General features: G+C 30.2%; 6 protein-coding genes across 10 annotated transcripts; 4 read left to right on the top strand and 2 right to left on the bottom strand.

The window, feature by feature from the left end:
• The first annotated feature begins 538 nt into the window (after nucleotides 1-538).
• On the top strand, nucleotides 539-8,706 carry LOC100647437 (neurotactin). 3 transcript variants are annotated; one of them, XM_048411818.1, is made up of 7 exons: nucleotides 540-800; nucleotides 2,763-3,002; nucleotides 3,975-4,169; nucleotides 4,518-4,731; nucleotides 4,857-5,352; nucleotides 5,438-6,106; nucleotides 6,196-8,706. In XM_048411818.1, the coding sequence occupies exons 2-7, from the start codon at nucleotides 2,790-2,792 to the stop codon at nucleotides 6,581-6,583; spliced, it is 2,175 nt and encodes a 724-aa protein (XP_048267775.1). In that variant the 5' UTR covers nucleotides 540-800; nucleotides 2,763-2,789; the 3' UTR covers nucleotides 6,584-8,706. The 3 variants fall into 3 exon arrangements, with proteins under 3 accessions (XP_020722194.1, XP_048267775.1, XP_048267774.1); XM_048411817.1 differs by having other exon boundaries at nucleotides 541-800; nucleotides 2,781-3,002; XM_020866535.2 differs by lacking the exon at nucleotides 3,975-4,169 and having other exon boundaries at nucleotides 539-800; nucleotides 2,781-3,002.
• Nucleotides 8,707-8,905: 199 nt separating this feature from the next.
• On the top strand, nucleotides 8,906-13,804 carry LOC100652055. The gene is made up of 9 exons (XM_012316408.3): nucleotides 8,906-9,366; nucleotides 10,135-10,459; nucleotides 10,529-10,732; nucleotides 10,809-11,363; nucleotides 11,451-11,626; nucleotides 11,718-11,796; nucleotides 11,871-12,697; nucleotides 12,773-12,993; nucleotides 13,075-13,804. The coding sequence occupies exons 2-9, from the start codon at nucleotides 10,253-10,255 to the stop codon at nucleotides 13,344-13,346; spliced, it is 2,541 nt and encodes an 846-aa protein (XP_012171798.1). The 5' UTR covers nucleotides 8,906-9,366; nucleotides 10,135-10,252; the 3' UTR covers nucleotides 13,347-13,804.
• A 279-nt stretch (nucleotides 13,805-14,083) lies between these two features.
• LOC100650129 (mannose-1-phosphate guanyltransferase alpha-A) lies at nucleotides 14,084-16,161 on the bottom strand. The gene is made up of 5 exons (XM_003400678.4): nucleotides 16,020-16,161; nucleotides 15,263-15,839; nucleotides 14,912-15,188; nucleotides 14,562-14,826; nucleotides 14,084-14,489 (listed from the first exon to the last, which is right to left on the bottom strand). The coding sequence occupies exons 1-5, from the start codon at nucleotides 16,060-16,062 to the stop codon at nucleotides 14,389-14,391; spliced, it is 1,263 nt and encodes a 420-aa protein (XP_003400726.1). The 5' UTR covers nucleotides 16,063-16,161; the 3' UTR covers nucleotides 14,084-14,388.
• Nucleotides 16,162-16,462: 301 nt separating this feature from the next.
• On the bottom strand, nucleotides 16,463-21,958 carry LOC100651175 (congested-like trachea protein). Of its 2 annotated transcripts, XM_012316415.3 has the most exons (6): nucleotides 21,729-21,952; nucleotides 21,180-21,268; nucleotides 20,614-20,728; nucleotides 20,194-20,508; nucleotides 17,084-17,257; nucleotides 16,463-16,970 (listed from the first exon to the last, which is right to left on the bottom strand). In XM_012316415.3, exons 3-6 carry the CDS (start codon nucleotides 20,711-20,713, stop codon nucleotides 16,783-16,785), a joined length of 777 nt encoding a protein of 258 aa, XP_012171805.1. In that variant the 5' UTR covers nucleotides 20,714-20,728; nucleotides 21,180-21,268; nucleotides 21,729-21,952; the 3' UTR covers nucleotides 16,463-16,782. The 2 variants fall into 2 exon arrangements, with proteins under 2 accessions (XP_012171805.1, XP_003400735.1); XM_003400687.4 differs by lacking the exon at nucleotides 21,180-21,268 and having other exon boundaries at nucleotides 21,729-21,958.
• LOC100647673 (insulin-like growth factor-binding protein complex acid labile subunit) lies at nucleotides 16,817-20,125 on the top strand. 2 transcript variants are annotated; one of them, XM_012316413.3, is made up of 6 exons: nucleotides 17,283-17,668; nucleotides 17,839-17,970; nucleotides 18,026-18,163; nucleotides 18,229-19,052; nucleotides 19,123-19,672; nucleotides 19,749-20,125. In XM_012316413.3, exons 1-6 carry the CDS (start codon nucleotides 17,633-17,635, stop codon nucleotides 19,920-19,922), a joined length of 1,854 nt encoding a protein of 617 aa, XP_012171803.1. In that variant the 5' UTR covers nucleotides 17,283-17,632; the 3' UTR covers nucleotides 19,923-20,125. The 2 variants fall into 2 exon arrangements, with proteins under 2 accessions (XP_020722195.1, XP_012171803.1); XM_020866536.2 differs by lacking the exon at nucleotides 17,283-17,668 and adding an exon at nucleotides 16,817-16,953 and having other exon boundaries at nucleotides 17,839-18,163.
• A 421-nt stretch (nucleotides 21,959-22,379) lies between the features above and the next one.
• LOC100643177 (5'-AMP-activated protein kinase catalytic subunit alpha-2) lies at nucleotides 22,380-25,425 on the top strand. Its single transcript, XM_012316411.3, has 10 exons — nucleotides 22,380-22,571; nucleotides 22,965-23,078; nucleotides 23,189-23,330; nucleotides 23,402-23,640; nucleotides 23,728-23,934; nucleotides 24,003-24,108; nucleotides 24,214-24,548; nucleotides 24,656-24,819; nucleotides 24,890-25,049; nucleotides 25,131-25,425. The coding sequence occupies exons 2-10, from the start codon at nucleotides 22,976-22,978 to the stop codon at nucleotides 25,220-25,222; spliced, it is 1,548 nt and encodes a 515-aa protein (XP_012171801.1). The 5' UTR covers nucleotides 22,380-22,571; nucleotides 22,965-22,975; the 3' UTR covers nucleotides 25,223-25,425.
• The last annotated feature ends 190 nt before the right edge of the window (nucleotides 25,426-25,615 follow it).

Here is a 25,615-nt window from a genome sequence, read left to right on the forward strand (position 1 = left end):
TTTATTATCTTTGCTTGTAGCAAGTGATTGATCCAACAAGTTCAGACATTATGTCATAGTATTAGGTTAGGTCTTGTAGTAGAAAATTTTATGTTTGGTTAACCTAACATATATACCGGTTATTTAGATTACTGTGCTATAATTGTTAGACTTGTTTAAACATCTATGGAAAATCTGGAATATATGGAATCTTTTTTCGCAATCCCAACATGAATTCACTAGAATTCGATAATGTGAATTGATTATAAAGAAATCATAAGTGGAATGTTATGTTATTGCATCGTTGGTTCTTAATGGGTTAGTTCTATTCGTATGTGTTATATAGCTAACGAATACATTGAATAAAATATTTTTATTTCTATCTTTATTTGTTTTATAAAAATAAGCAAAGTTTCAATTGTATAACAGTGTTTAATAACAGGTACAAATAAGGAAAAGAGCATATGATATGAAGCATTTAAAACAAAGCGACCGCGCATAGTTAAAATCGACCAATAGGAGCGTCACATCGTATAAAAATCATGGTGGGGGAAAGCATCGTAGACGGCTCGTAGGGCGACAGTCGAGGTAGGCATGCCCTAAGCTTCGTTTGTAGTGACATTTGCGCTATTTGAAACAGTTTTCTCGTAAAGTGCCGAATCAAATTTAAATATCTTTTCACGATCGATGAAGTGATCATTATCGGCAGGATCAACACGATAATCTCGAGATTGCCTGGCAATCCGACAGCTTCTCGACACAGAAAAGAAGCAATCTTTCTGCAAAATTCAGTAGCGTCCTTTCCGAATCTGCCGAAAAGAGTGAGTATTTACAACTTTATTTCTCTGTTACCTGCGGTATCGAAAATGCCATTCACACGATTCGTACAATGAAAGATACGTTGAACTGAATCGTGGATAAAATCAAGTAAATTTGATTAATAAAAGGGAAAATGCGAAGTAAGAATAAACATTGATCGAATTGTTTTTAAATAATAATTCCGAATTATAAATGGCTACCTAATGTGTATAATATAGTAAATAAAGGAGAAAGGTGAAATAAGAAGATAATTGTAGCAGAAACAGTCTTTATGGATATTTTAAATACATTTTGTACGAATAATTGATTAAGTTCAAACTAATTGTATGAAATTGTAATTGTATGAATCGTATCCACGAAAGAGAAAGTTCAACGTATTTGTTTCGGAACTGCGCGACAGTGGCGATGCGTGAAACATAATATAAAGGGGCTGCAAGCTAGGGGAGAAGTACAAAGAAAAAAATCACTTTACGTTTCGACCAGTATTTGTTGGATCGAATTTGTCTGTACACTGACTACCTCCATGTCTTCGTATTTGTCTGTTAAAACTATATTACTGCGTTCATATTTCTAACGTTTCTCGGAGTAAAATTAATCATATACGTTTTTGGAGTAAGATTAATCGTTTTTAAACATGTATATACAATATATTTGTCATTATTGTTTTAACTAACAACGTATAAATTGCAATTTGAAGAAATAGTGAATAGTGGAAATTCATTAGAAAATATGTACATATTAAATAATTATTATATAGAACGAAATAAACGTTGTTCTAGTCTTTAATTAAATATCAATATTATTTCTTATTTTACGTTACTTCTATATATTCTATATATTCTATATATACTTGTATATAACGTATTTGTCACTTAAGAAAGAGAGTATAGATAAAAAGTGTATAATTCTATGACAGTCCATAACATATAATAATCCATGCTACTGAATTAGAATCTTTTAATTTCAGTTTGATGTTTTAAATTTGAAAATTTGAGTTATTAAGATATATTAACATGTGATAGAACATTTGCGAATTTTAATCTAATTTAAATTCTAAGTTACCAAAATTATTTTTTGTTTCATTTTTATTTTGCCAAAAATTAAGTACTTTATTTTCAAATTTGTAACTCAAATTTTCATGTATTTATATGTATACATTATATTGGTCTATGATGTTTCTATATTGATAATGTAAAATAATTAAAAAATTAATACAATTTAATAGAAGGGTAAAAGCTTCTGTAAAGCTACCGGAAGTTATTGAAAAAATAGAAGTGAAGTAACTATGCATTGCTAGACTCCTCGAGGCAATAGGCTCAGAGAGCAATGCCATCCGATCGATCGGTTTACGTCTGGGCGTCCCGACGCCAGCTGCAACGCTTATACGTATACAGGGTGTTCACTCCAACGCGACGTACAATTCTTCAACCATTTGCAAACATGTAACATAAAACTGTTATTAATCAAAATCTATCTATATTGATGAGATATCTGTTAATTGATGGTACAACTAGGGAAAGATTGATTCTTCATCAGAAAACAAGTTCAAACATAAACTAAATTTGTTTATTACATATTATATATCCGAAAAAATTGTCTTTAAATATTTCCATGGTATCTGTCAGATTATTGCTCCTTCTTATGTTTGTGTATTGAATTTGAATTGAATTGGAGTAAACACTCTGTATATGGAGTAATACAAATTGTAACGTCCTCACGCGTTTTCCCTTTGATTGCATAAGCTTAAATTTTTCATTATGATATTTCTCCTTCCCCTTAAAATTTATATTCTTTCAAATTCATTAAAAAAGGAGCCTCTTTTACTTAATAACTAAACATTACTATCAAAAGAATAATTAAATAATTAATAAATTATGTCTGTGGACATGATTTGTCTATTAAAAAACGTTACAATGTATTTATATATTAAAAACACCGATCTGTTAATATTTAATTGGTGTTGGGTTTAATCCGATTTTTAGGAGTAAAGCATGAGTCAAGAAGATCAAGAGAAAAGCATGGATAAGAAAGAAATTGCAGAGGAAGAGAGAGAGAAAATGTTGAACGCCGAGAACACGAAACATACGGTGGCATCGACCGCTCCAGACGCGGAATCCGAAGACCAGAAACCTAAGAAGAAAATTCCAATTGGCGGTATTAAGATGCCCGGCTTCTGTCGTACAAAGAGCAAGGAGTTGTGTAAAGTAATAACAAAGGAATTTTCTCTTTAATTCTCTTTAAACTGCCTTTCCTTTTTGTTTTAATAATAGTATATTATCAGGACTGTCTTTTTAAGTGGCCTTATCTCTCTGACAAGATATCTAGGACCTTAAGAGTTTCAGCTTGTTTTAAACCTTACTCCGGAATGCTTTGCAACATGCTTCCTCAAGAAATCCAAGTCTGATAGCTAGATTGTGGATGTTTATGTAAATTCGAATTTTTATGGATAAAAGATAAATAGAAATTTGTTTCGTCCTCTAAATATTACGTATTTATGCATTTAAATTCCCTATATATACATACACATCCTTAGTCTACTAATAGCATCCTGCATTTTTTCCACCCTATAGAAGATGTAATGCATAGGGAAAGCGAATGTTACTTGCATCCACAATATTTCATTCATTCTTCAGAATTATATAGAAATCATTGTAATCGTGTAATCGTTTTGTATGGTGTACGACTGTCGTTGAGATTCATATATTCTATTTTAAATTGCTCGCTGCACGCGCTGGTAGTCACGCAAACATTGCCGTGGGCGTTTAAATAAATCTCTATAGAACCCGTGTAGAATATGATTATACCAATCGCATCGAAACCTTAATTTAAACGGATATAAACATAGACGACACAAAATATAAATTTTTCTTTGCTCGATTGTCTGTTTACAAAGAAACGATGTCATTCGAAAGAGCACAAGTTCCTGGAGCATCATGGCGTGTTCATGAGGGGTGTTCATAGCCCCGTAACGATTTTTTTCCAACATTAAACCAATGAATGACGTCAGACGAACAGCACACCTGGCATTATTGATTATGTACCTTTTAAATAATAAATATCGGTACAAAATGATGATGATGATGATGATGATTTTTTAATTGAATATCGATGTTATGCAAGAAACATATATTGTATAGAGAACATACACCAAATGCATATATAATTTCTATTGTTAGGAGGATGATTGTAAGCCTACTGAAATTGGAGAAGGCGATTCAACGGAAAAAACTGTTAAAGAAAGTGATCAAAATGTATCATCAGAGAAAACAAGCACACCGAATAAAGACGCAAAGGAAAAGGAAAGCCGCAAGAGAATTCTCGACACCATAAAGTTACCCTTAGTCTCTGTTTTTCCTAGAAAAAAAAATAAGGTAGTTAATAGTTAATATTTTCTTTATATTAATTTTTCTTTAAATTATCTTTTTTTTAAATAAGATTCTTAAACAAAGTTCCAATATAATATGAAATTTGTGTCAACTATCTATGATAAAAATGAAATATATCGAGCGAAACCCTATACAGTCTTGAAACATAATTTACCACACTCAAACACGTACTGCCTTTTATCAAGGTGTATGCTTCGCCGTTAATAGCTGCTTTATTCGTTTTAGTCAGTAATATTTCAACGTACGAAAATGCAAATATTATTGTCTTATAAATTTCAATACAAACAAAAATGAATTGTACATTATTTTGTAATGTATTATAAATTATTTTAGGAAGGTGAAGTGGAATTGGGAATTACTGGAGCTGCTGGATTGGCGAGTGTTGAAACTCTTGACGATGTTGTGACGGAGAAAAATCCTATCAGTAACGAAGATGGTATGGAAACTGTTCGACTCGATGGAGATGCTCCAGACGGAATTGAATCTCCTAAACAACATTTTCTTGTAGCTTGTATATCCGCTGCAAGGAGAAATTTATTTGCGCTAGGTACGAAATTACGATTTGGATTTGAATCTCTTTATTTTAAATTTAAAATGTTGAGAAATTTCAATTATGTAAATTTAAATAATGTAGGTAATTAATTTTTTGTGTAATGTATATATTAATAATAGTGACAACATTGTGTATCCTGGTATCAGTCGTGATTATCATCTGTATCGCTTGCATCGGTCCGAGAAAGAATGTTTCACAGTTGATAAAGGATGGGAGCTTTGTCAAAGCAGTAACTTCTTGCGGACCTGTGCAAGGTGTGTCAGAAGATGGTGCATTCGCATTTCGTGGGATCCCATATGCAATCCCACCATTAGAAAATCGTCGTTGGCAACCTGCGGAACCCCTAAGAAAAATTGAATACTGCTGGACGAATACGTATCAAGCACACAATTCCTCGAAACTTTGTTGGCAACGGGAGGCTTCAGGAAGGATTATCGGAAGCGAAGATTGCTTATATTTAGATGTTTTCACGCCTGAAGTCAGATATGATTCACCTTTATCGGTGGTCGTTATGATTGGTGCTGAAACCCTCAGTGGTGGTTCTCCAGGTGTAATGCAGCCTTCTGCAAAACTTGCTCGTGTCCGTGATATGGTGTTTGTTAGACCTAACTTCCGGTTAGTCTTAACTCCTTAACTTGATTTTGATAACATTGTATAATTTATATAAATATTTTAAGTGTTGAGTTTTTTTATATTTCAGGTTAGGAATCTTCGGCTTTTTAGCTGCAGATCAACTTTCAAGAACATCGCATCCTCTCACGTCCGGAAATTACGGGTTGTCGGATATCATAGCAGCGCTTCAGTGGGTTCATCTTAACATTGAACATTTCGGGGGAAATAAATCGGCCGTAACTTTATGGGGTCATCGGGCAGGAGGAACGCTTGTCACAACTTTAGTTGGCATTCGGCGAACAAGGGATCTTTTCCAGCGAGTGTGGATTTCCAGCGGTAGTGCAATATTTCCCGGAAGAGAATTAGAAGTTTCTGAAACACTTAACGAACTATTTTTAAATTCTACAAGATGTAATGACGCCGCTTGTTTGCGAAGCAAAAGTGCCGAGGAGATAATGGATTCAGTTCCTGAGACATGGCATTTAGGAAACGTTGGTCTGCCTGAAACCAGAGAAGCGACAACAAGAGATAGGAGACATGAATGGTTGGTGCTCGATCGTGCCATTCTTCAGGAACCTGTAGGTCAAATTTGGGCAAGGGATGAATTTTCGGTGAAAATTGTAATGGGCACTACTGCTCATGCTGGAGTCCCTCTTAAGTATCTCACTTCCAACGCTACTCTCAATTCCACACAAGTAGAGAAAATTGTAAAGGAGTCTTTATTAGGAACATCTGGTTTAGCGGACGAAGCTCTCAGGTTAGAATCTTTTATTTATTATATATTTCATTATTAATCAAAGCTAGAGGTTGGAGATCGAGAAACATAAGAAATTGAAATTTCTTCAGACGTTATAACGCAACATTAAAAGGTTTACTAAGCATGATCTCGGACGTTCGTGTGGTATGTCCATTGCTGACAGTTGCCAGAATGAAGACCAATATTCCATTCTACGTAGCGACGCAGCCACGGGGTCATATTGCAGATCCTGATTGTGATGCTGCAGCGATACTCGGATCATATGCTGCTCGTACTCCTGCTGAAAAAAGACACGTATCTGCTATGCAGCAGCTTTTCAATCACTATGTTTGGCACGGCGAGGTAGCTCAGGCAGATGCTAATGGCGTAAAACGAGTCTTAATTGTTGGACAAGATACGCTTCCTGATCGTGACTATCCTAATTGCGACTTCTGGATAGCAAAAGACATAGTTCCATCTTATGGTCGAGTCGATTGAATTCTTTTTTTCTCCTTTCTTTCTTTTGGAATTATATGTTTGATGGTCATTCCAAGATTTCAACTATACTTGAGATGTGCTGTACTCGAATGATCTTGCTTTACAAACTTTTTGGAAAGACATATCTTCTTGATTTTGAAAAGTGAAATAATAAAATTTTAAATTGCTATTTTCTATTTATCTCTTTTTTATAATAATTTTTATATAATAAGAAGTGTTATTATGTTTTACGAAAAATTGAACGAAAATTGTTAAGATATTTTATTACAATTTATTGATATAATGATTGAAATACTCAATCATATCATAATAATTTTATAAGATAATAATAGAAGCGTGAACAAAATGCACATTACTTATTTTTCTTATTAAATTGTAGATGCAAAATAACTGATAGTAATTCAGAGGTCTAGATTCACATCAAAAAAGTATAAAGAAAATAATTTTTTTAGTTCCTTTTCGTTTTTTCTTTTTTTTTTTTCTTTTTTTTTTAAGAATAGCTATTTTTGCGATCGAGACAGCGTATTCTGTTTTCCAATTCTATGATTTACATTATTTTTAAAGAAACTAGTATTAGTTATTGTATAAACCAGATGAGTACAGCGTGACGTTTTAATTCTGAAATCATAAACCTGTATTTAACCTCATATGTGAGATTTGAGAGTAAAAGATAATTATTTATTACTTTGATTTTACAATCATTGCTTAAACAATATAAGGAATATGTCTTTTTTGAGAATATTTTTTTCACAAAGTGCGAACTCGATGCGATCATGGGTTGTCCAAACATTTTTAGGTATTAAGAAGCACTTCACATTAATTTACCTGAATGTATTGTTTTTTTAGCACATTCGAGAGAATATATACTGTCATTTTTTAATAAGCTGCCAGATATTTATACGTATAAAAATTCATGCATTTCCACGGAGGGTACTCGCTATTTTCTTCTTTGTACATATTACTGTTGCTGTTTTCCCTTTTTGTTTCAGTATGCTTAAAGTATTCCTATCTCCGTATGAGTATAGAGAGATATATACATGTATATATATCTTCAATCTGATTTTTGAACTGTAAGACTGATTTTACAAATCGGCATTTCATTTCCGTATGAATGTCTTTTTATGTTAGTTTTAACTGTGAAAATAATTTTATAATGTAAAAGATCCGTTTCTCTAAGCAAAGTTTTTATCATATTGCAAATGAATGAGATGTGCAAGAGTTTTTCTTTAAATACGTCGGCATTGATGTATATGTACTTATAGAGTTCATGTTTTTATAATATTAAATTGCACCATGGCACATACTTATTCCTTTAACTTGGAAACTTGTATAGATTTAGGAATATTATGTATATCCTGATAACACTTCCAATTAAAATATTGTATTCATTTTGTACTAATTTAGAAAAAAAAGCGGTTATAAAAATGTATGGTAAAAGTGTAAAAATTTTGGATATTCCTAAATCTATTATAACTTTAATGTTTGATATGATTTTTTGATTGTTGTGCGTCCGAATGTTTGTGTGATATTTTGAGAAAAATAAAATGTAATTCGTTTTTCAACCTTTATAGTTAAAAATCGATCATCTATTACGATGGAATATACGTAATAAGCATTATTTATTAATATAATTATTATAACAAAATAACTTTCAATAATTTAATCGTCATCTTTCATTTATTAATTGTAAATTTAATTCAATGAGAAAATAAGAAGTGCGATTTTAAATACAATTATTAATTTACGTAATAATGAATATTTGACCAAACTAAAAACTTAATGATCTTAGGAAAAGTGGCCTTTTTTTAGGGAAGATAATTTTATAAAATTTGATAGTGTATATGTAAAAAAATATGAAATGTAATGGAAGGAAAATTCAATTTCTGGACATTTTTGTATTCACAATTTTTAATGAATCTCCAAATCACTGGAATCCAATTTACGAGAAAGATTTATTTATATAAAGATCTACAATGACTTAAATAAATAATTATCAATTTCGAAGTTATATAGATAGTTTTTCATCGTATAAAGACATTAGGAAAAATTGTTTATACGATTATAATCACATTGCTCGAAAAATACTAAAAAAAGTCATGGAAATAAATACGTGTTAACATCAATGTCCATATTTTCCAATATTTTTAAATTTTTAAATATGTACGCATAATACTGCCTTAATAGCGTTCAATTTTATATGAAAATAGTTATAAAATCTGGATTATCAAAATTATAAATATATTGTTTATATACATTTTATTTATAATATTATTATTTTCGTTATATTAACAGTATAGTTGCAGAAATGAAATGAAATAATAAAAATATGAGAACCACTGACGAAGAATGTGAGAGATTGATTAATCATTTTACGCAAAGTTGTTGATGAGAACCACTGCTTGGAATTCCTGACTACTTGGTCGACAATCTTGCGTTTTAGAGTTAGTGGAGCAACGATAAGTGCAATGTTATTTTATTACATTGTTATATAGTAATCTATATATAGTAGTCTCTTGAATCAACAGGTAGATTGAACTAAAGTTTGTTTGAAATAAAATAAGCGACCTTCTTAAACGTGAATCGCCGGAAAATGTACCAACACAATCAAAAAGCAACGCAGATCGTGGATAGTCGGTGAGGAAAAGTTTTATTTTTGAAAGCGTCCGCGAAGTATACAGATAAATTCCTTGCATTCCAACGCTGGTCCAAGCTCTTGCGAGGCCAGCATCTAGATGAGAATGTTACTTTTGTGATTACTCATTCGGTGACATCTGAGGAATGTGGTAAGGAAATTTGCTTCCTCCTACGCTTCACAATATTTTTTAATTTTATATTTTCATTATATTAATATTTTTATTCCAGACTATCGAGATTTCTATTTTCTTTTTTCCTATTAAACAACTGACACATTTTAATCAGATATACCAGTTTGTAAAAAATTGATTTTTCATTTTCCAACTTTTTGAATATTATTGTCAGTTTCTTATTACAATATTTTATTGTCTATTCCAGTTTTTATTTTAAATTTATATTTGTAGTTTTCTGACATTGTCACATATGAATAGTTAAAAATGTGATATGTGATATTATCAATTAGTGATGAATATACAAATTTATTTATTTGAATTCATATGTATCGATTACAGAGCAATATGCTATAAAAATTATTTTTATAGCAAAAATATGTATATAAAACAATTTTTTAATTTTTAAATAAAATCTTTTTGAATCATTAGGTCATCCCATAAGTTCGTTCCGTTTTTCGAGCGGTTATATATGTTAAGATTGTTTACATACCTTTCAGTTTCATGAAAAAATGTAATCCTCCTCTCGTTGTACAACTTCTTCCCATTTTTCAAGTACATTGGTCCCTTATCGCCGTATGTTTATAAATCGACACATGAAATGTATACACAAAAATCGGCACGAACTTATGGGATGACCTAATATATTTGGTATTCTATTAGTTTAAGATTTTTGTGTAATATTCATATATCATATTACATTGAATATTAATTAAATAGGTAATTTATTAACAATTTGTATTTCAGTTAGAATAAAGCTTTCTTCATCCACTGTATGAGACAATTGCTATATTGTGGAATGTGTGGCATAGGTTGACAAAAAGAAAAGGTGCTGGATAATCCAAATGGATAACAAAAGCCCATTATGGCCCAGCATCTGCAGATACAGCATCAACACGAATTTTTACCATTGTGTGATGTATTATTCAATATAATCTCCCTTGCATCATATTTTTGTGACGTTGTTTTTGACTTTGCAATGGTATATGCTCTTGCCCAACATTCTGTAGCTCCTCCAATTCTCTTTCCCTTAAGTATTGTTCTTATAGCAACTTCATTAATTATTTCTCAGGTCAGTATCCATATAAAGCAATGAAAAATTTCTATTTGTCATAACTAATATATTCTTTATTAATTTTAGATTATTAGTGTAAGATGGTATTTGTGGGGAGCCAGAGGCAAACTAACTGGTAACAATATAACAGATTGCAATATCAATGGAAAAAAAGAAAATGGGAATTGGACAATATGGTGTGTTTTATTGCTTCATTCAACTCAAATTGGAGTATTATGGAGATACTTCAAATTATTTATTCCAGTTAATTTAACTTATGTTAAACATGAGGTAAAGTGCAAGAAAAAAATAGCTTGTGTATATATTTAAAATAATTTATCTGAAATTAATGATTTTACTTCATTAGGTTAGAGAACTTTGTGTATTACGCCTTATTCATGCCTTCTGTGAAGCTGCACCAATGTTACTTCTCCAGTTATATCTCTTGTCTATTGGAGTCAATAATGATTCAAATACAGATGTTGGAAAAACAAAGGAAACTGACAGAGACAGTGATAAGTTAGCAAAATTAACTGCAGTATCTGCTGGTCTGTCTTTGTGGAGTGTATGTTGGGCAGTTGCTAGTTTTAGCAAAGGTGCAGCACGTCTTCGTAATTTAGAACGTTTGGTATTGACATGGCTAGGTGTGCTGGCACAACTAGCTTGGCGTTTAGGAACTGTAAGCGCTAGAGTAGGAGTATTGGTAGCTTATGCTTCACTTTATGGTGGACAGTGGTTGCTAATTGTCATGGCTCTCCACTGGCTATCAATGTTGATGTGGTTGCTACTCACACCAGATGGTCTTTTTCATGGTGGCGAACATTTGCCTATTTTAAGAAAAACGTCTTTAGCTTCACTCCTTGCATTCGTTTATATATTTGCGTACGTAAATTTACACGAAACAAATCATCGTCAAAAAATGGTGAGTTGTTGATGTATGTTGCTTCCTTAATACTAATATTTAAAGTTAATTAAATCAGGTGTATTCAATTCATTTATATTCTTTTAGGTAATTTTTTACACAGTAATGTTTTTAGAGAATAGTTTACTCATTGGTGTATGGATAGTTGGTGTTAATAGAACAGATCTTCTTCCACACCAACATCATCCAAACCCTGTAACTTTAGTACTTACACTATTAGCTTTATTTTTTGGTGGTATGTTTTTCATGGGGCTCTATTATAGGTAGGTATAAGTTCAATTTTATCAGTTTATTTTGCGAAAACAGATATTATTTAATGATAATAATTGTTAATGACTTTACATGGAACTATAGATTTTTTCATGTACGGAGATTAAGGTATGAAGCTGGTGGTAGAATGACGGCTTCGAATCTCACGGCTTTATCAAACCAGGTATTACAAATTAAAATCAAATTTTTAAGGGCAATATAGTAAATATATCTCTAACAAAGGAATTGTGTATGTAGGATAATCTGGAAGAAAAACAAATAGAATATACAGAAGATAAAAAATTAAATGTGAATGTAGGAGTAAGGAGAGTTAAATTGAGTAATGGTGGCATACCAGGAGTATTTAATTGTCGTTTTACGAATCCAGCTGTAGTAAATCCAAATCGAAAAAAGAAAAAACCAACAACATTCGTACCTCCTCCGCCACCACAGTCTCAAACTGGAACTGTCACAACTTCTATGAACACAGTGACTGAGTCGAAACAATGGCTTGGCGTGAATAATAATTCACGTCAATTAATACCGTTTTGGAAGAAATCTGCGAATTCCGGCATGATACAAAATGATCATTCAAATGAACAAAAAATTGGAATGGATGCTGCAACTGCTGGCTCTCTAAGTGTGAATTTAATAAGAGAGAAACTTCAAGAGAAGAAGCAACAGCAGTTGCGAGAATTAAGAGCAATTCAAGAAGAAATAAAAGAAGGAAAGTTATTTCCTCCCCCATCAGCTTCAGCATCGTCATTCTCGTCGTCGCCTGCATCAAATCAGCAACCACCACCTAATACAAAATTACATACTTCCCCCAGTTCTCCTTTATTCACATCTGAGCCATCAGTAGGTGATCAAAATGGAGGACTAGCCTTATCTTCGTGGCCACCAGTGAAAATGCACTGTCTTTTACCTCCACCACCATCATCTTCCTATTACCCAAACGTTCATCCTTCGAATTCATGGAGAACAACGCAAAGAGAAAGAGCGGACACTCCAGAAATTTTACTGGCACCGCGCTGTCTTCCTCATCATTATTCCCATTGGACACCGTCTACTCATGTTAATCATCGGTAATTAAAGATTAAAATATTATTAAATGGTATATATTAGTTATAACATATATTATAATATATTCTACGTTTCAGTCAAAACGGTGGAGAGGAAAGTTCTAAAGGCGAGGGAGAGGTAGAAGGAGATCTTAGCGATATGGAAGGTAGTCAAGTATCATTGCCCCGAAGCTATACCCTACCACGCGAATTTAAGTATCATCATCCAAACAATACTGCCAGAGAACGAGAACGACGTGTAGGAAATAACAAAGTTCCAGCCTCACGTTTTTACTTACCTTCTACTAATAGTTCCGACGGTGCGTTCTGCTTAAATTTGTTTGAATTCAGTTTTATGAAATGCACTTACTCTTATGTGTATTTATCTAATATCTTTCCAGGAGATGTAGATAGTGCGGATAATGAAGAAGAGACGGATTCTGAAGTACACTATCGTATGAAAAATAATCATGAGTCCAACAATCATAATGAAACGCAACAGCAACAACAGCAACGATTTGCGTTTGAGGATAATAATAAAAATGAATTTTTAAATCCAGATTCTTCAGCAACCGTTATCATGTCTGGAAATTCTTATTTAAATAATTCTCAAGGGTTACTTCGACCAAGTCAATTGTTCAGAAACAGGGTTAAACATGAAACGAAGCTTTGAAGCTTCTGTTTTTATTCATAGTATTTTAGGAATTGTATAATAGCTAATTGAAGGTTTGAAACAAGAAGACTGTACATGATCTATTTTTATAAAATTATTAATTTCTTATGCGCGTATTTTTTAACGTTCTTATGATATTCAGATTAACGTTTCTAAGGGTTAGATGCTAACCATAAGAATTGTACATAAAAGAGGAGTGAATATAGACTTAATAGACTTCTATATATTCTATAAACTTCATAGACTAATGCTGTTACATTTGTTCCTTGTAAATGATGATACAACTATGTACAAAAAAGCATGTCAAACAACCGAGTATGTGTTTATTTTTACGATGTAAGTAAATACATACGATCTGAAAAGTTTTGATATTTTCTGCATAACATACAATTTCTTTTTTAATAAATTATTAATTCTCTTATTTGTATTCTGGAAGAAAATATATAGTTTAAACTCTTTATAATGTTAATTACTTTATATATACGGTACTTTTTGATATGATGGATTATATAAACAGATAAGATATTTGAACTCATTATATTTATTTTATATTAAAAAATAGATACATATGTATTTAAATTATACAATTATCATAAACTATTGTTTAAATTATTTCAGCCTTTTTCTTGGTAAAGAACGAATTAACAAAAGATATTCTTCACTAATTATTAACTTATTAGTGATTAAGGTGTTGAGTTTACAAATATAAGTCAGAAATACAAATAGAAAAATGGATATACAAGTGTCGAAAATGTCTATTTTCCTCATATTGTACATGGTATATCGTTATATATATTAATATATAAACTAATAATTGTGTGTAACATTAGAAAATATTTATATCCATATAAATACCTTATATAAATCTGTATATTGTGCATCAGTATCAGTTTCTTAGAAAACTGACTTTATATTAAAGTCACTATTTTATAAATTGGCAATTTCAAATATACAATAGCAGTTAACGAAATATTGCACATATAAATTAGTTAACAAAGATATATTTTCTTAAATATTGTGATTTGCATTGTATGCATATACCTTATAGAATAATTTCATTTTTAAAATTCCTAGTCAGTTCTTTGTGCGGTAAGACAATCGAATTTAATACAATTTTCTCTGCTGCCAAACGTACACTCGTACCTAGAATATAAATAGTAAAAATATATATATACTCATCTTCTTGTGTAAATAATCAATGAATAGACTATTTACCGAGGATTGTTATAGAAGGATTCAATTTTCCATTAGTGTTAAACAAGGGCAAGTTTTCCATTTTCGCAAATGGTTTGTCAGGATTAGGATCACATGGTGTTCCTTCTATCCTTGCCCATTCTCCCACATAGCTGCTTTTCCCAACAATACTGTGTAATACAATAGAATGTGCCTGAATATGAGCATTGGCTAATATAATTGACTCCCTTATTCTAACACCACAGGCAATGACAGCATTTGGGCCTATGCTTACATTTGGACCTAGCTACAAATCAAATATTTCATGAAATTTATATTTAATTAATGTTTCATGATTTTATAAGAACCAAATATCTATAAGAGCTTTTTACCACTGCTGTTTCGTGAACAGTAGCAGAAGGATGAATATAGATATCACCAATAATCTGAAAAGTTCCATTAACTGTAGAAGCAAGACGGTCTGGATGTTTTGCTTTATACAAAGCTAAATAGTGACGATTGGCATATATAGCAGAACCTGCAGTCTTAACTTGCGACCACCATTTTAGAACAGGTAAAGCAAATAAACGACCAGTTCCAGCTAAACGCATTAATATGTCTTGTTCTAGTGATATATGAGCTGGATCTTTACCATTACCATTAAATTGCCTATAAAGTAGTAGTATTTAGTCAAAATTCTTAAATATAAGAGACTTTCCAAAAAGTCTTCTAAGATGTCTTACGTAAAACTCTCCTGATTTTGTCTTGCATAAAAGACATCAGCCATGGTTTGAAAGATATCTAAGGAAGCAAGATAGATTCCACAATTGATTAAAGTGGAAACAAATGTCGATGGCTTCTCTACATAATGAGCAACTTTTCCTTCTTTGTCAAGAACCATACATCCAAAATTCAACGATTGTTGTCTAGTTGCTTCAGTGGCCATGATAGTAAGCAATGCTTGTTTCTCTTTATGATAATCTACTATTTCTTGCAAAGAAAAGTCAGCACATACATCACCATTCATTACAAAAAAGTATGTAGGTCCACCAGAACGTATTTGATCACGAAAGTGATATAAGCCACCAGCTGTTCCTAATGGAATGAATTCTTGAAGATACCTAATGCTTATTTTATATGTGCTTATCATTTCCTGAATAAATTGAGACAGATCACTTGCAAGGTATGATCCAATTATTAATATTTCACTAAGATTGTCCACTTTAGAACATGCTTCTATATGGTGCTGTATTACTGGTAATCCAGCAACAGGAAATAATGGTTTTGGTATATCTAATGAAAGAGGCCTAAATCTAGTACCTAAAAAATATATTTTTGAATTTAAAATATCATGTGGATTACTCTTTTTTACTTATTATTTAATTCAAATACACTGACAATCAATACTGTAAAAAATGAGTAAAATCATATTTGAGGTTATATTTTTATACTGCTTATAACAACTATGTTAGAAATATTCATTTTATGCGAAAGACAGACCTTTTGACGGGCCTCCAATTAATATAACAGATTTTAATATCATCTTTATAAACAATATGAAGCTTTATTACAACTTAAAGCAATTCCCTTGCTATAGTGATAAAAAGTTAATGTACTGATAGGTTTAGGAACCCTTCAAAATTTCCAGTTTGTAAATTCCAATTCAATGGACAAGATAAGATAAGAATTACAACTTCCTAATAAATAATACGGTAGTAAACTTAATTTAAGAAAACATCAAACAGAATTTGTATGATCATCAAATAAATATAAACAGTCATTTCTTACTTTACTTAAAAGTGAGAAATTTAAAATCTTACTCAGTAATAAAAAAATAGTTTACTTCTAAATATTTTTTAAATTCTTATAAAACGAAACTATTATTTGAAAATGTTTATCTTTAAGATATAAATAAATTTAAAAGAAGATGATTAAAATTAAAATTGATCCTTCAAATCCGTTGTTTATTTACCCTTATAAAAAGATATATTAAAAATTACAAAATAGAAATTCAACAATATAAAAAGATGACAAAAATTATTACATTGTGTATAAGCTATATTTAAAAAATAACTTATATAATAGCATTAATGATTAAGATAAAATAGATTAACAGTTCATTGCAAATGCATCATAAAATCATTAAGTGAATGCTATTATAAAAAGATATATTATTGTATTTTGATTAAAGATAGAATACTTCACGAATATATTACCAATTCAACATATAACTAGTGGTAGGAATACTTTATACAATTTTAAATTATACACTAGGTAGTAGCCAATTCAAGAACTTTATAGCAACTTCAAACCCAAGGAAACATGCTGCATTTGCCGGAAATGCACGAAGCATCACTGGTACACATCCTTTATACAATGCTTTTGGTCCCTCTTCTTTCATTAAAACTACGAACACGTCCCGAATTCCGTTTTTGTAAGTACCATCTGGAGCTAAATAAGATAAGTAAAACTTCAATTAATATCTTCCATAATTTGTTGTTAATCAGATTTGTAAACATTACTTAGAATTTAATAATAAATTGTAATAAATTTATAATAAATACCACTTTGTAAACGACTTTTTAATACATCAGGTGGCATTCCAACAATCCAATTTGCTATACCAGCAAAACCACCAGCAACAATCGTTTGTAATATTCCTGTTTTGCCATCTTCGGAGGACATCCACTTTTTGAGGCACTCATATGTCATAAAGTACATTCCACTAGCAGGAACATCTAAATGTTAAATTTAAAAAATGATTAATAAGATATACAAATTACCTGTATGGAAGACTATAAGATAAAAGCTTACAGATTCAGACAATATTTACATGTAAACAAGTAATAAACATATTATAAAAGATATTCATGAGATTGAAAGAAGATCAAGTTTCACCTGAATGTATATAATTAAAGCATTATGTGGAAACGTTATTTATAATTATAAGGCAAGAATAGTGTGTGTAGGTTGCTAGATAGGAAACATCCTGTTTGATAGGGCTCATCAAGGCAGATAGATAACAATTAACAAAATTCAGTTTCCTTCAAACCAGCGTACCATCATTGGTTTTAAGATCTGCTTTTCTTCAACACTCAAATTTTATCCTAATTATGATGGTTTTTCTAATACTTGTCCTCACTTTGCTGGTACATAATTCTTTTCTTTATTTAATATGAAGAAGTGTAAGAGAAAAAGATTATTTTTCTCATAATATTTTTAAATTTAGTAATTTCTCATTGTAACATAGAGATTCTTAAGAGTGACTTTGCATGTATATTTAGCTGAATGATAAATTAATAAATAAATGTATGTTTAGAATGAGTGCTTTGGACAAATAATCGATATTGGTGATGTTTGGGAGGTAAAATGTCCACCAGGCTGTTCATGTGAGGTACAGAAATTTATTGATTTACCTTTGCATCGATGGATCAAAACGAGTCAAGATCAGGTATGAAAACTAGCTATCTTTCTTTTTGACATTTAATAATCTTTTTTCTCAACAGAACTTGACTAACGAATGCAATTTCGAATTTGGATTGAACATGGACCACTCTATGATACCCGAATTTTTAAATGTTGCAATTTGCGCTGTTGCCGAAGATTATGAGGAACTATTGGATAAACTCCCATCAGACATTCAGGTTGTTGTTACAGAATTGAACAGCATTATTTTTGGCTATTCGAAAGTAACGTATCTCTGTCTTAGGTGTTTACAATTCTTGAATCTGGTATGGGAAACTTTGAGATTCTTCTACAGTCTACAACATTTCAACGTTTTACAGATTTAATATCTTTAGACATTCAAGGAATAGATTATGAATCTGTAAAAAAAAGCTCGAATGTTGAACAAGGAAAACAAGGAGGAATCGTTTTATCAGTTGATTCATTGTATCCATTAGGATTAAATCTTCTTTACCTAAATTTAGAACGAGTCAGATTGACAAGCCTGAGTCCAATGAAAAGAAACAAAGCTAATCTTGTGGTTAAACCAATGAATACAGTTACCAATGATGAAAATAATAATAAACAATTACTAAATAACATCAGCCAAAGTACAGGGCACAGACTGATATTTTTAAGTCAACAAAATAGTGGAGAAAGTGATGACAAGGAAATACTTCCTTATGATGTGTATAAACAAGAAATGGAAGGTTATCAAGAAACTGTTGGACTTTTTACTGGTTTAGGAGCTTTAACTCACTTAAGAGTTTATGATTGTGATTTAAAAGATATAACATGGCATATGTTTGATGGTTTGAATAATCTCGTTCATCTCTCATTAGAAAAAAATAGTTTGAAGTTCATTCCAGAATTTTGTTTTTATGGCACCCCAAATTTAAAAGTATTGTCACTTGCAAGTAATCAGTTGTTAACACTTAAAAGTGTAGATTTAGCTGGCTTATTGATGCTAGAAGATCTTGATTTAAGAGGGAATAATCTAACTTTTTTATCAGAACTATCTTTTCCCCCTTTCCCAATGTTGAAGATTGCAGATTTTCGGAAGAATCCTTTGGATTCTATATTCCCAAGGTACTTTAATTACATACATATTTTTATGATAATAAGATGTAAAATTAACATAAATATCTTCTGATTTCAGTACTTTTGAAATCATGAATACAACATTAGAACTTTATTTGGGAGGTGAAGATTCAAAATTATATCTACAAAAAAATTCTTTCTTAGGATTATGTCGGCTTCAAGCCTTATATCTGTATAATTTAGAAATACCAATGTTGGAGCGTTTTGTATTTCAAGGAATGCCAGAGCTGTTAAAATTAAGGGCTCGCGGAAATATTTCAAGTATTGATCTTGATGCTTTTGTGGATTTAATCAAATTAGTAGATCTTGATTTAAGTTCTTGTCATATTCGTAAAATATCTATGGATGCATTTTATGGTTTGCAAAATGTTAAACGTATAGATCTATCAAATAATGAATTAGAATACATTCCACCTGGTTTATTTGGAGTGCAACAACAGAAGCAACTTAAAGAAATTATCCTTTCAAAGAATAAGCTGACATCACTACCTATAGACTTTTTCAAAATGCTTCGGATTCCAAATAAACCACCACAATTTTCAATTGTAAGATTAGATAGCAATCCATGGGATTGTACTTGTTCGATGATTACATGGAATCCTTATTTGGTAAGTATAAAGAAGCTATTGTTTGAAGCTATTTTTAACCACACAATAATTGTAATTTGATTGAAAAAAAAAAAAGGTAAACAGGTTACGAGAAATAGCACCAAGATGCTCAACTCCCAAGAAGCTGAAAAATTGGGGAGTATTTCATGCATTACGCAAAGGTGGTTTGCAATGTAGAACCTTGAGGAGAAGGTATTTAAAGAAGTCTACATTGGGAAGAAATAATTATGAAGATAATATCATCAGTTAGCTAATATATGTTTTTAATTTACAATTGATATATGTGTATAAAAAACAAGGAACAAAATTAGACACTTTATTTTTTTGTCTTTATAAGATAATTCTACTTTCTAAATTTATCATTTATAGTTGTATAATAACACTGTGTATAAATATAAGCTAGATATATAAGACTTAAGGAAATTCACAATAAAAAAGAGTAGCAATTGACAATTTCATAGTCTCTATATTTAAATTATTATAAAAATAAAATAAAAAAGAACATTTTTAATATTACATACCTCTCAGAAGAGTAGCACAGGTACCTTTAAAAATATTTGCAATTCCTCCATTCTTATAAAGTTGCTTTGTACAATCAATAGGGCCATTATATCTGGGTTTCGCATCACCCTGTTGTATTTGTAAAAGACATTTTATTCTTTCACCAGGAGCCATTATAACAGTTGTAAAGATGCCACTAAAAGCACCAGCATAGAATAGTTGCAAAGAAGACAGTTCAACATTGTCAGATCTCTTTATTAATTGCTTGCCAAGTCCAAATCCATAAAAACTTATCGCAAATATTGGAGCTACACCACATAAAGGTGCACCCATACCTAAAAGAAAAATATTGTAGATAATCTGAGCAAATATTTTTTAATAAGAAGAAAGAATTAATAGGGTATATTTATACATGTTTAAGGTACAAACTATCTACCAACCCTTATATAGTCCACGTATTCCTTCTCTTGCGATTGTTTTCTTAGCACAATCAATTGTTCCATTATACAACACTGCTCCATTTGGACCTGGTAGAGGCATAGTTTGGAGGCGGACCTATTAACAATAATGTCCCTTCCAAACACTTACTTTGGTATAGAATATTATTAACAATAATTAAAAGGAAAACAAAAAAATGTCAGTACAAGCAATTTTGATAAATAGAAAGAATGTACGGAAAACATTAATTTTATTAATTATTTATTTTTGCTACAATATAATTGAACCATAGACCTGTTCTTTTAATTTAATTATTTTTCATCATAATAAAAAAATTACAATAATTCCCATAGATCCTAATTTTTTAATTAAATATGAAAATATTTTATGTCCTTATCAAAATATAAAATATTTAAAATAATGAACCACAATGATAATCACAGATAATTGATTAACATAAAAATTTAAAAGAATAGAAGGACAAAAAATAAAAAGACAATAATAAAGTAGGTTCTTAAATAAAAAGTTATATACAAAATCTAATCAGCACACATAGTGTTTCTTTTACCTAACATATCGGGCCAGTCCTCTTCAGAGAAAAACAGTTTATTCCTAAGTAGGATTTAATAATCCTACTTATAATTAGACTACGTACAGCTGAAAAATTGGGGGATTATCTTTTACACTTAATTTTATAGAGCAACTATTCTACCCCAAATTTCTATTTATACTTTATTATATACAAAAATGTCTAAAAATGCATTTTATTCCAATTTTGTAATATTATAAAAAATATTAGAAGGTTAAAAATGATTTAAGAAGTTATACTTTCTACTTAAATGTTTCATATATCAAATTCTGTTACATTTCAACAATGAAAACAAACTTTTGTTTTATTTGTACAAATTATAAAATTTGTACTGCTTTATTTATAAACATTTATTATTATAATTTGTTATTGTTTATAAACATTGTTGTTGTTATAAAAATAATTAATAATTAAGTTGTAACAGGATTTTTGAGAATTAAAAAACATTTTAATCATATGCAGATTACACGTTAGAATTCCTTGTTACTTAACAGAACCTGTTTTTTATATTAATTAATGTAACCTTACTTTTATCGTGTCTAGGGGATGACCCACCACGATGGTGCATATTCCGCCGAATCCTCCACTTAGAAAATATTTAAGAAGGCTTATCTCTTTTTCTGACATTTTAATAATAACGTGATTGGTAAATTTTACTTCGAAATAAAATAAAGAGTACAAAGATCAATATTATATTTTAGGCGGTTCTAAAATCCAACCTCGAGTCTTGGTAAAAAAAGGAACATGATGTTCGAATAAAGTAAGAGCATTAATTAATATATTAATCCCTAAAATTGACAACTATAATTGCATAAACAATAATTATTCACCATAATGACTATCTCTATTAAAGTAAATATTAACTTTTGTTTTCGACAAATTAATTATAAAATAAAAAAGAAATATAAAATTAAAGTTTAAAAATAAATGAAATTGAAATGATCTTTTGGTATAATTAACAAATTAAGAAATATATTTGAAAAATTGTATAATGTTATTCATATGCATATTAAAAAATTGAAGTTTAAAAATGAATCAAATTAAAATATCTTTTATATGATTAAACAATTAGGTAATAAATTTAAAAAATTATGTATATACTCTATATATTTCGTATAATAGATTTGAAAAGAAATTTTATATATGCCGCCAGATTAATTCGTGATAGCGCTATATACGTATACTTACTGAACATAAGATATTTTAGCATTATGAAGACTCAATTTTCCTATGAATCGAAAATATCAATATAAAATTTATCACTAGCTTTCTAATCTTTGAATTTTGTGATAAATGATTTAACATATCCTGTTAAATGTCTGTGTAGTGGTATCTTCGAAATAATGTGTCAGAACATGTAAATAATATCAGGTGATTGAAGTTAATCATCTAGTTTATAATATTTATGACAGAGTTTATTTTATTATTTTACGTATTTTTATCTTCATATTTCTCAATGTAGCTATTTTATTCCTATCACATCTTAATGCTGGTGATTTAGCATTCTATTTGACCTTGCATTAAATGTTAAACAATTTCTTGGATTTGTGTAATATAAATAAGCAATTGTAATAAAGTGCCAGTAATTATTGATATTTTAACTTCATTGTTTTTATATAAATTTATATATTTTTGAGCTGCAACTTATGATCGTATTTTACTTAAAGTTGTTGTCATTGTAAGAATTCACATTTAGTCTAACTAATCTAATTTTATTAACATTATATTTTGTATTTGACTGATGATGTTTGTTACATATTATAGAATTAACAACAATGTCTGAGAAAATTCCATCTAATCAACCACAGCCAATTGTTAAGATTGGCCATTACACACTTGGTCAAACATTAGGTGTTGGGACATTTGGTAAAGTAAAAAGTATGTAAATCTTCTGTAAATAAACCTTTATTACTTTTATTGCTTTTATTACTTTTTATATTAGATAATACCACAGCATACAAAATACTTATAATTTATCTTTTTCATAGTTGGAGAACATGTTTTAACAAAACATAAGGTTGCTGTGAAAATTTTGAATCGTCAGAAAATCAAAAGTTTAGATGTGGTTGGAAAGATTAGAAGAGAGATACAAAATCTGAAACTTTTCAGACATCCTCACATTATTAAATTGTAAGTAATAGTAGCATGCTTTATAAAATATTAATTAATATAAAATATATCAATTTTTTGTTACAATTTAGATATCAGGTTATAAGCTCACCCACCGATATATTTATGATAATGGAATATGTATCAGGTGGAGAGTTGTTTGACTATATTGTGAAACATGGCAAACTAAAGGAATATGAGGCACGAAGATTTTTCCAACAGATTATTTCTGGTGTTGATTATTGTCACAGGCATATGATAGTTCATCGTGACTTAAAGCCAGAGAATCTATTGTTAGATCACAATCTACATGTAAAAATAGCAGATTTCGGTATTTGGATATAGTCGAGATCTTACTAACAAAGTTTATTGATTGAATGATATTATTCAAATAATCTAATAATTTATCAAATTATAGGTTTGTCAAATATGATGATGGATGGAGAATTTTTACGTACTTCTTGTGGCTCCCCTAATTATGCAGCACCAGAAGTAATTTCTGGTAAATTATATGCTGGTCCTGAAGTCGATATATGGTCTTGTGGAATAATACTTTATGCTTTACTTTGTGGTACTTTACCATTTGATGATGAACATGTACCAACACTTTTCCGTAAAATTAAATGTAAGTAATAACAATCTGTATAACCTTTGATTTTAATGATTCATATAAAATTTCAATATTTGTTTCAGCTGGAGTTTTTCCCATTCCAGAGTACCTGAATAAAAGTGTTGTAAGTCTTTTATGTCACATGTTACAAGTGGATCCTATGAAAAGAGCAACCATTGAAGATATCAAGTATATTCAATTTTTATTATATGTATTATGCATTACTTATAAATTAAAAAATTTTTAACATTTCTTTGATACAGTTTGAAATAATTACAAATATTTTTAATTTAGGAAACACGAATGGTTCCAGAAGGATTTACCTTCATATTTATTCCCGTCGCCTGTTGAACAAGACGCTTCTGTAATTGATATAGACGCAGTAAACGAAGTTTGCGAAAAATTCAATGTCAAAGAAGCAGAAGTCCATTCTGCATTATTAGCTGGAGATCCTCACGATCAACTGGCAATTGCCTATCACTTAATAATAGATAATAAAAGAATCGCAGATGAGGCTGCTAAAGCAGAATTAAAAGATTTCTACGTAGCATCTAGTCCACCCCCTGTTGCTTTTAGCCCCAATGATACCAGTAGCAGTCCTTTGAGACCACATCCAGAGAGAATAGCACGTAAGAAGATAAACTAATGTTGTATCTTTAGAATTTAAAAAATTTATTATCGTTTTCATCATAGAGTTTATGAAAACGATATTTGATATACTTTTTGTACATCTCAGCGTTTCGAGAAAGACAAAGTTCTCAAGGAAGTACATCGTCCTCGATACAAGGTGCTCGTGGTACGCCAGTAAAACGAGCTAAATGGCATTTAGGAATCCGTTCACAATCTAAACCGAACGACATTATGAATGAAGTCTATCGAGCTATGAAAGCTCTCAATTTCGTAAGATTTGCTTATAAACTAATCTATAAAATAACAAATTTAATATATATAATAATTTATATATTTTTAGGAATGGAAAATCATAAATGCTTACAGCGTTAGAGTACGCCAAAAGAGTGAATTAACAGATAGATATAGTAAGATGTCGTTACAACTTTATCAAGTTGATTACAAAAGTTATTTATTGGATTTTAAATCTTTATCAAATGAAGAAGAAGATATTGGACGAGGTGAAGAATTTGAGTCAACGCTGACGATTTTTAATTGATGATTTATCTCAATATATTTTATTGTAAATATAACTATTTTAGATCCTACACTTCCACCACCTCAAGCAACAGGTCATCATACAATGGAATTCTTCGAAATGTGTGCAGCATTAATCACGCAGTTAGCTCGATAAATTTGCTGTACAATATGAGTCATCATTTTTCAGAATTATGTTAATAATGCGTTTTACTTCTTGTACTTTACACAACGTGTACCAGTGCAGTTCATAGGATAAAGGGAACATTTAGGAAAGAATATTTTAGGAAAATAATATCAGTTTCATAAAAAAATTGAATGCAAGGAGGGGAAGAGTGTAATAAATCTGTAGAAAATCAAGTAATATTTCTTTAAACCTAACCATTTTAATATTCTGTAAAAAAAAATCAAAGAAAAAGCGGTATTTTTATTTTTAAAAATATATCGATATCTTTGTACATACTATTGGTAAATTGAAAGAAAGATATATATATATTTTTTTTAAACGGAAGATTTTAGTTCCTCCATTGAGACGACAGAAAGCGCTAGG

This window comes from Bombus terrestris, chromosome 14 (assembly GCF_910591885.1).
Source record: "Bombus terrestris chromosome 14, iyBomTerr1.2, whole genome shotgun sequence".
Lineage (NCBI taxonomy): Eukaryota > Metazoa > Arthropoda > Insecta > Hymenoptera > Apidae > Bombus > Bombus terrestris.

Excerpts from the sequence above, each read along its gene's own strand:
- LOC100647673 (XM_012316413.3), top strand. The coding sequence starts at position 17,633 with ATGATGGTTTTTCTAATACTTGTCCTCACTTTGCTG. Across the intron at positions 17,669-17,838 it reads TACTTGTCCTCACTTTGCTG|AATGAGTGCTTTGGACAAAT; the intron begins GTACATAATTCT and ends ATGTATGTTTAG. Across the intron at positions 19,053-19,122 it reads TTGGATTCTATATTCCCAAG|TACTTTTGAAATCATGAATA; the intron begins GTACTTTAATTA and ends TTCTGATTTCAG.
- LOC100651175 (XM_003400687.4), bottom strand. The coding sequence starts at position 21,827 with ATGTCAGAAAAAGAGATAAGCCTTCTTAAATATTTTCTAAGTGGAGGA. Across the intron at positions 20,509-20,613 it reads AATACGTGGACTATATAAGG|GTATGGGTGCACCTTTATGT; the intron begins GTTGGTAGATAG and ends TTTTTCTTTTAG. Across the intron at positions 16,971-17,083 it reads AAAAAGTCGTTTACAAAGTG|CTCCAGATGGTACTTACAAA; the intron begins GTATTTATTATA and ends TATCTTATTTAG.
- LOC100647437 (XM_048411818.1), top strand. The coding sequence starts at position 2,790 with ATGAGTCAAGAAGATCAAGAGAAAAGCATGGATAAGAAAGAAATTGCA. Across the intron at positions 4,170-4,517 it reads TTCCTAGAAAAAAAAATAAG|GAAGGTGAAGTGGAATTGGG; the intron begins GTAGTTAATAGT and ends AAATTATTTTAG. Across the intron at positions 6,107-6,195 it reads TTAGCGGACGAAGCTCTCAG|ACGTTATAACGCAACATTAA; the intron begins GTTAGAATCTTT and ends AAATTTCTTCAG.
- LOC100652055 (XM_012316408.3), top strand. The coding sequence starts at position 10,253 with ATGGCCCAGCATCTGCAGATACAGCATCAACACGAATTTTTACCATTG. Across the intron at positions 11,797-11,870 it reads TCACGGCTTTATCAAACCAG|GATAATCTGGAAGAAAAACA; the intron begins GTATTACAAATT and ends TTGTGTATGTAG. Across the intron at positions 12,698-12,772 it reads TCTACTCATGTTAATCATCG|TCAAAACGGTGGAGAGGAAA; the intron begins GTAATTAAAGAT and ends TCTACGTTTCAG.
- LOC100643177 (XM_012316411.3), top strand. The coding sequence starts at position 22,976 with ATGTCTGAGAAAATTCCATCTAATCAACCACAGCCAATTGTTAAGATT. Across the intron at positions 23,935-24,002 it reads ACTTTTCCGTAAAATTAAAT|CTGGAGTTTTTCCCATTCCA; the intron begins GTAAGTAATAAC and ends TATTTGTTTCAG. Across the intron at positions 25,050-25,130 it reads AGAAGAAGATATTGGACGAG|ATCCTACACTTCCACCACCT; the intron begins GTGAAGAATTTG and ends TAACTATTTTAG.
- LOC100650129 (XM_003400678.4), bottom strand. The coding sequence starts at position 16,062 with ATGATATTAAAATCTGTTATATTAATTGGAGGCCCGTCAAAAG. Across the intron at positions 15,189-15,262 it reads CAAAATCAGGAGAGTTTTAC|GCAATTTAATGGTAATGGTA; the intron begins GTAAGACATCTT and ends ACTACTTTATAG. Across the intron at positions 14,490-14,561 it reads TCCTTCTATAACAATCCTCG|GTACGAGTGTACGTTTGGCA; the intron begins GTAAATAGTCTA and ends TTTATATTCTAG.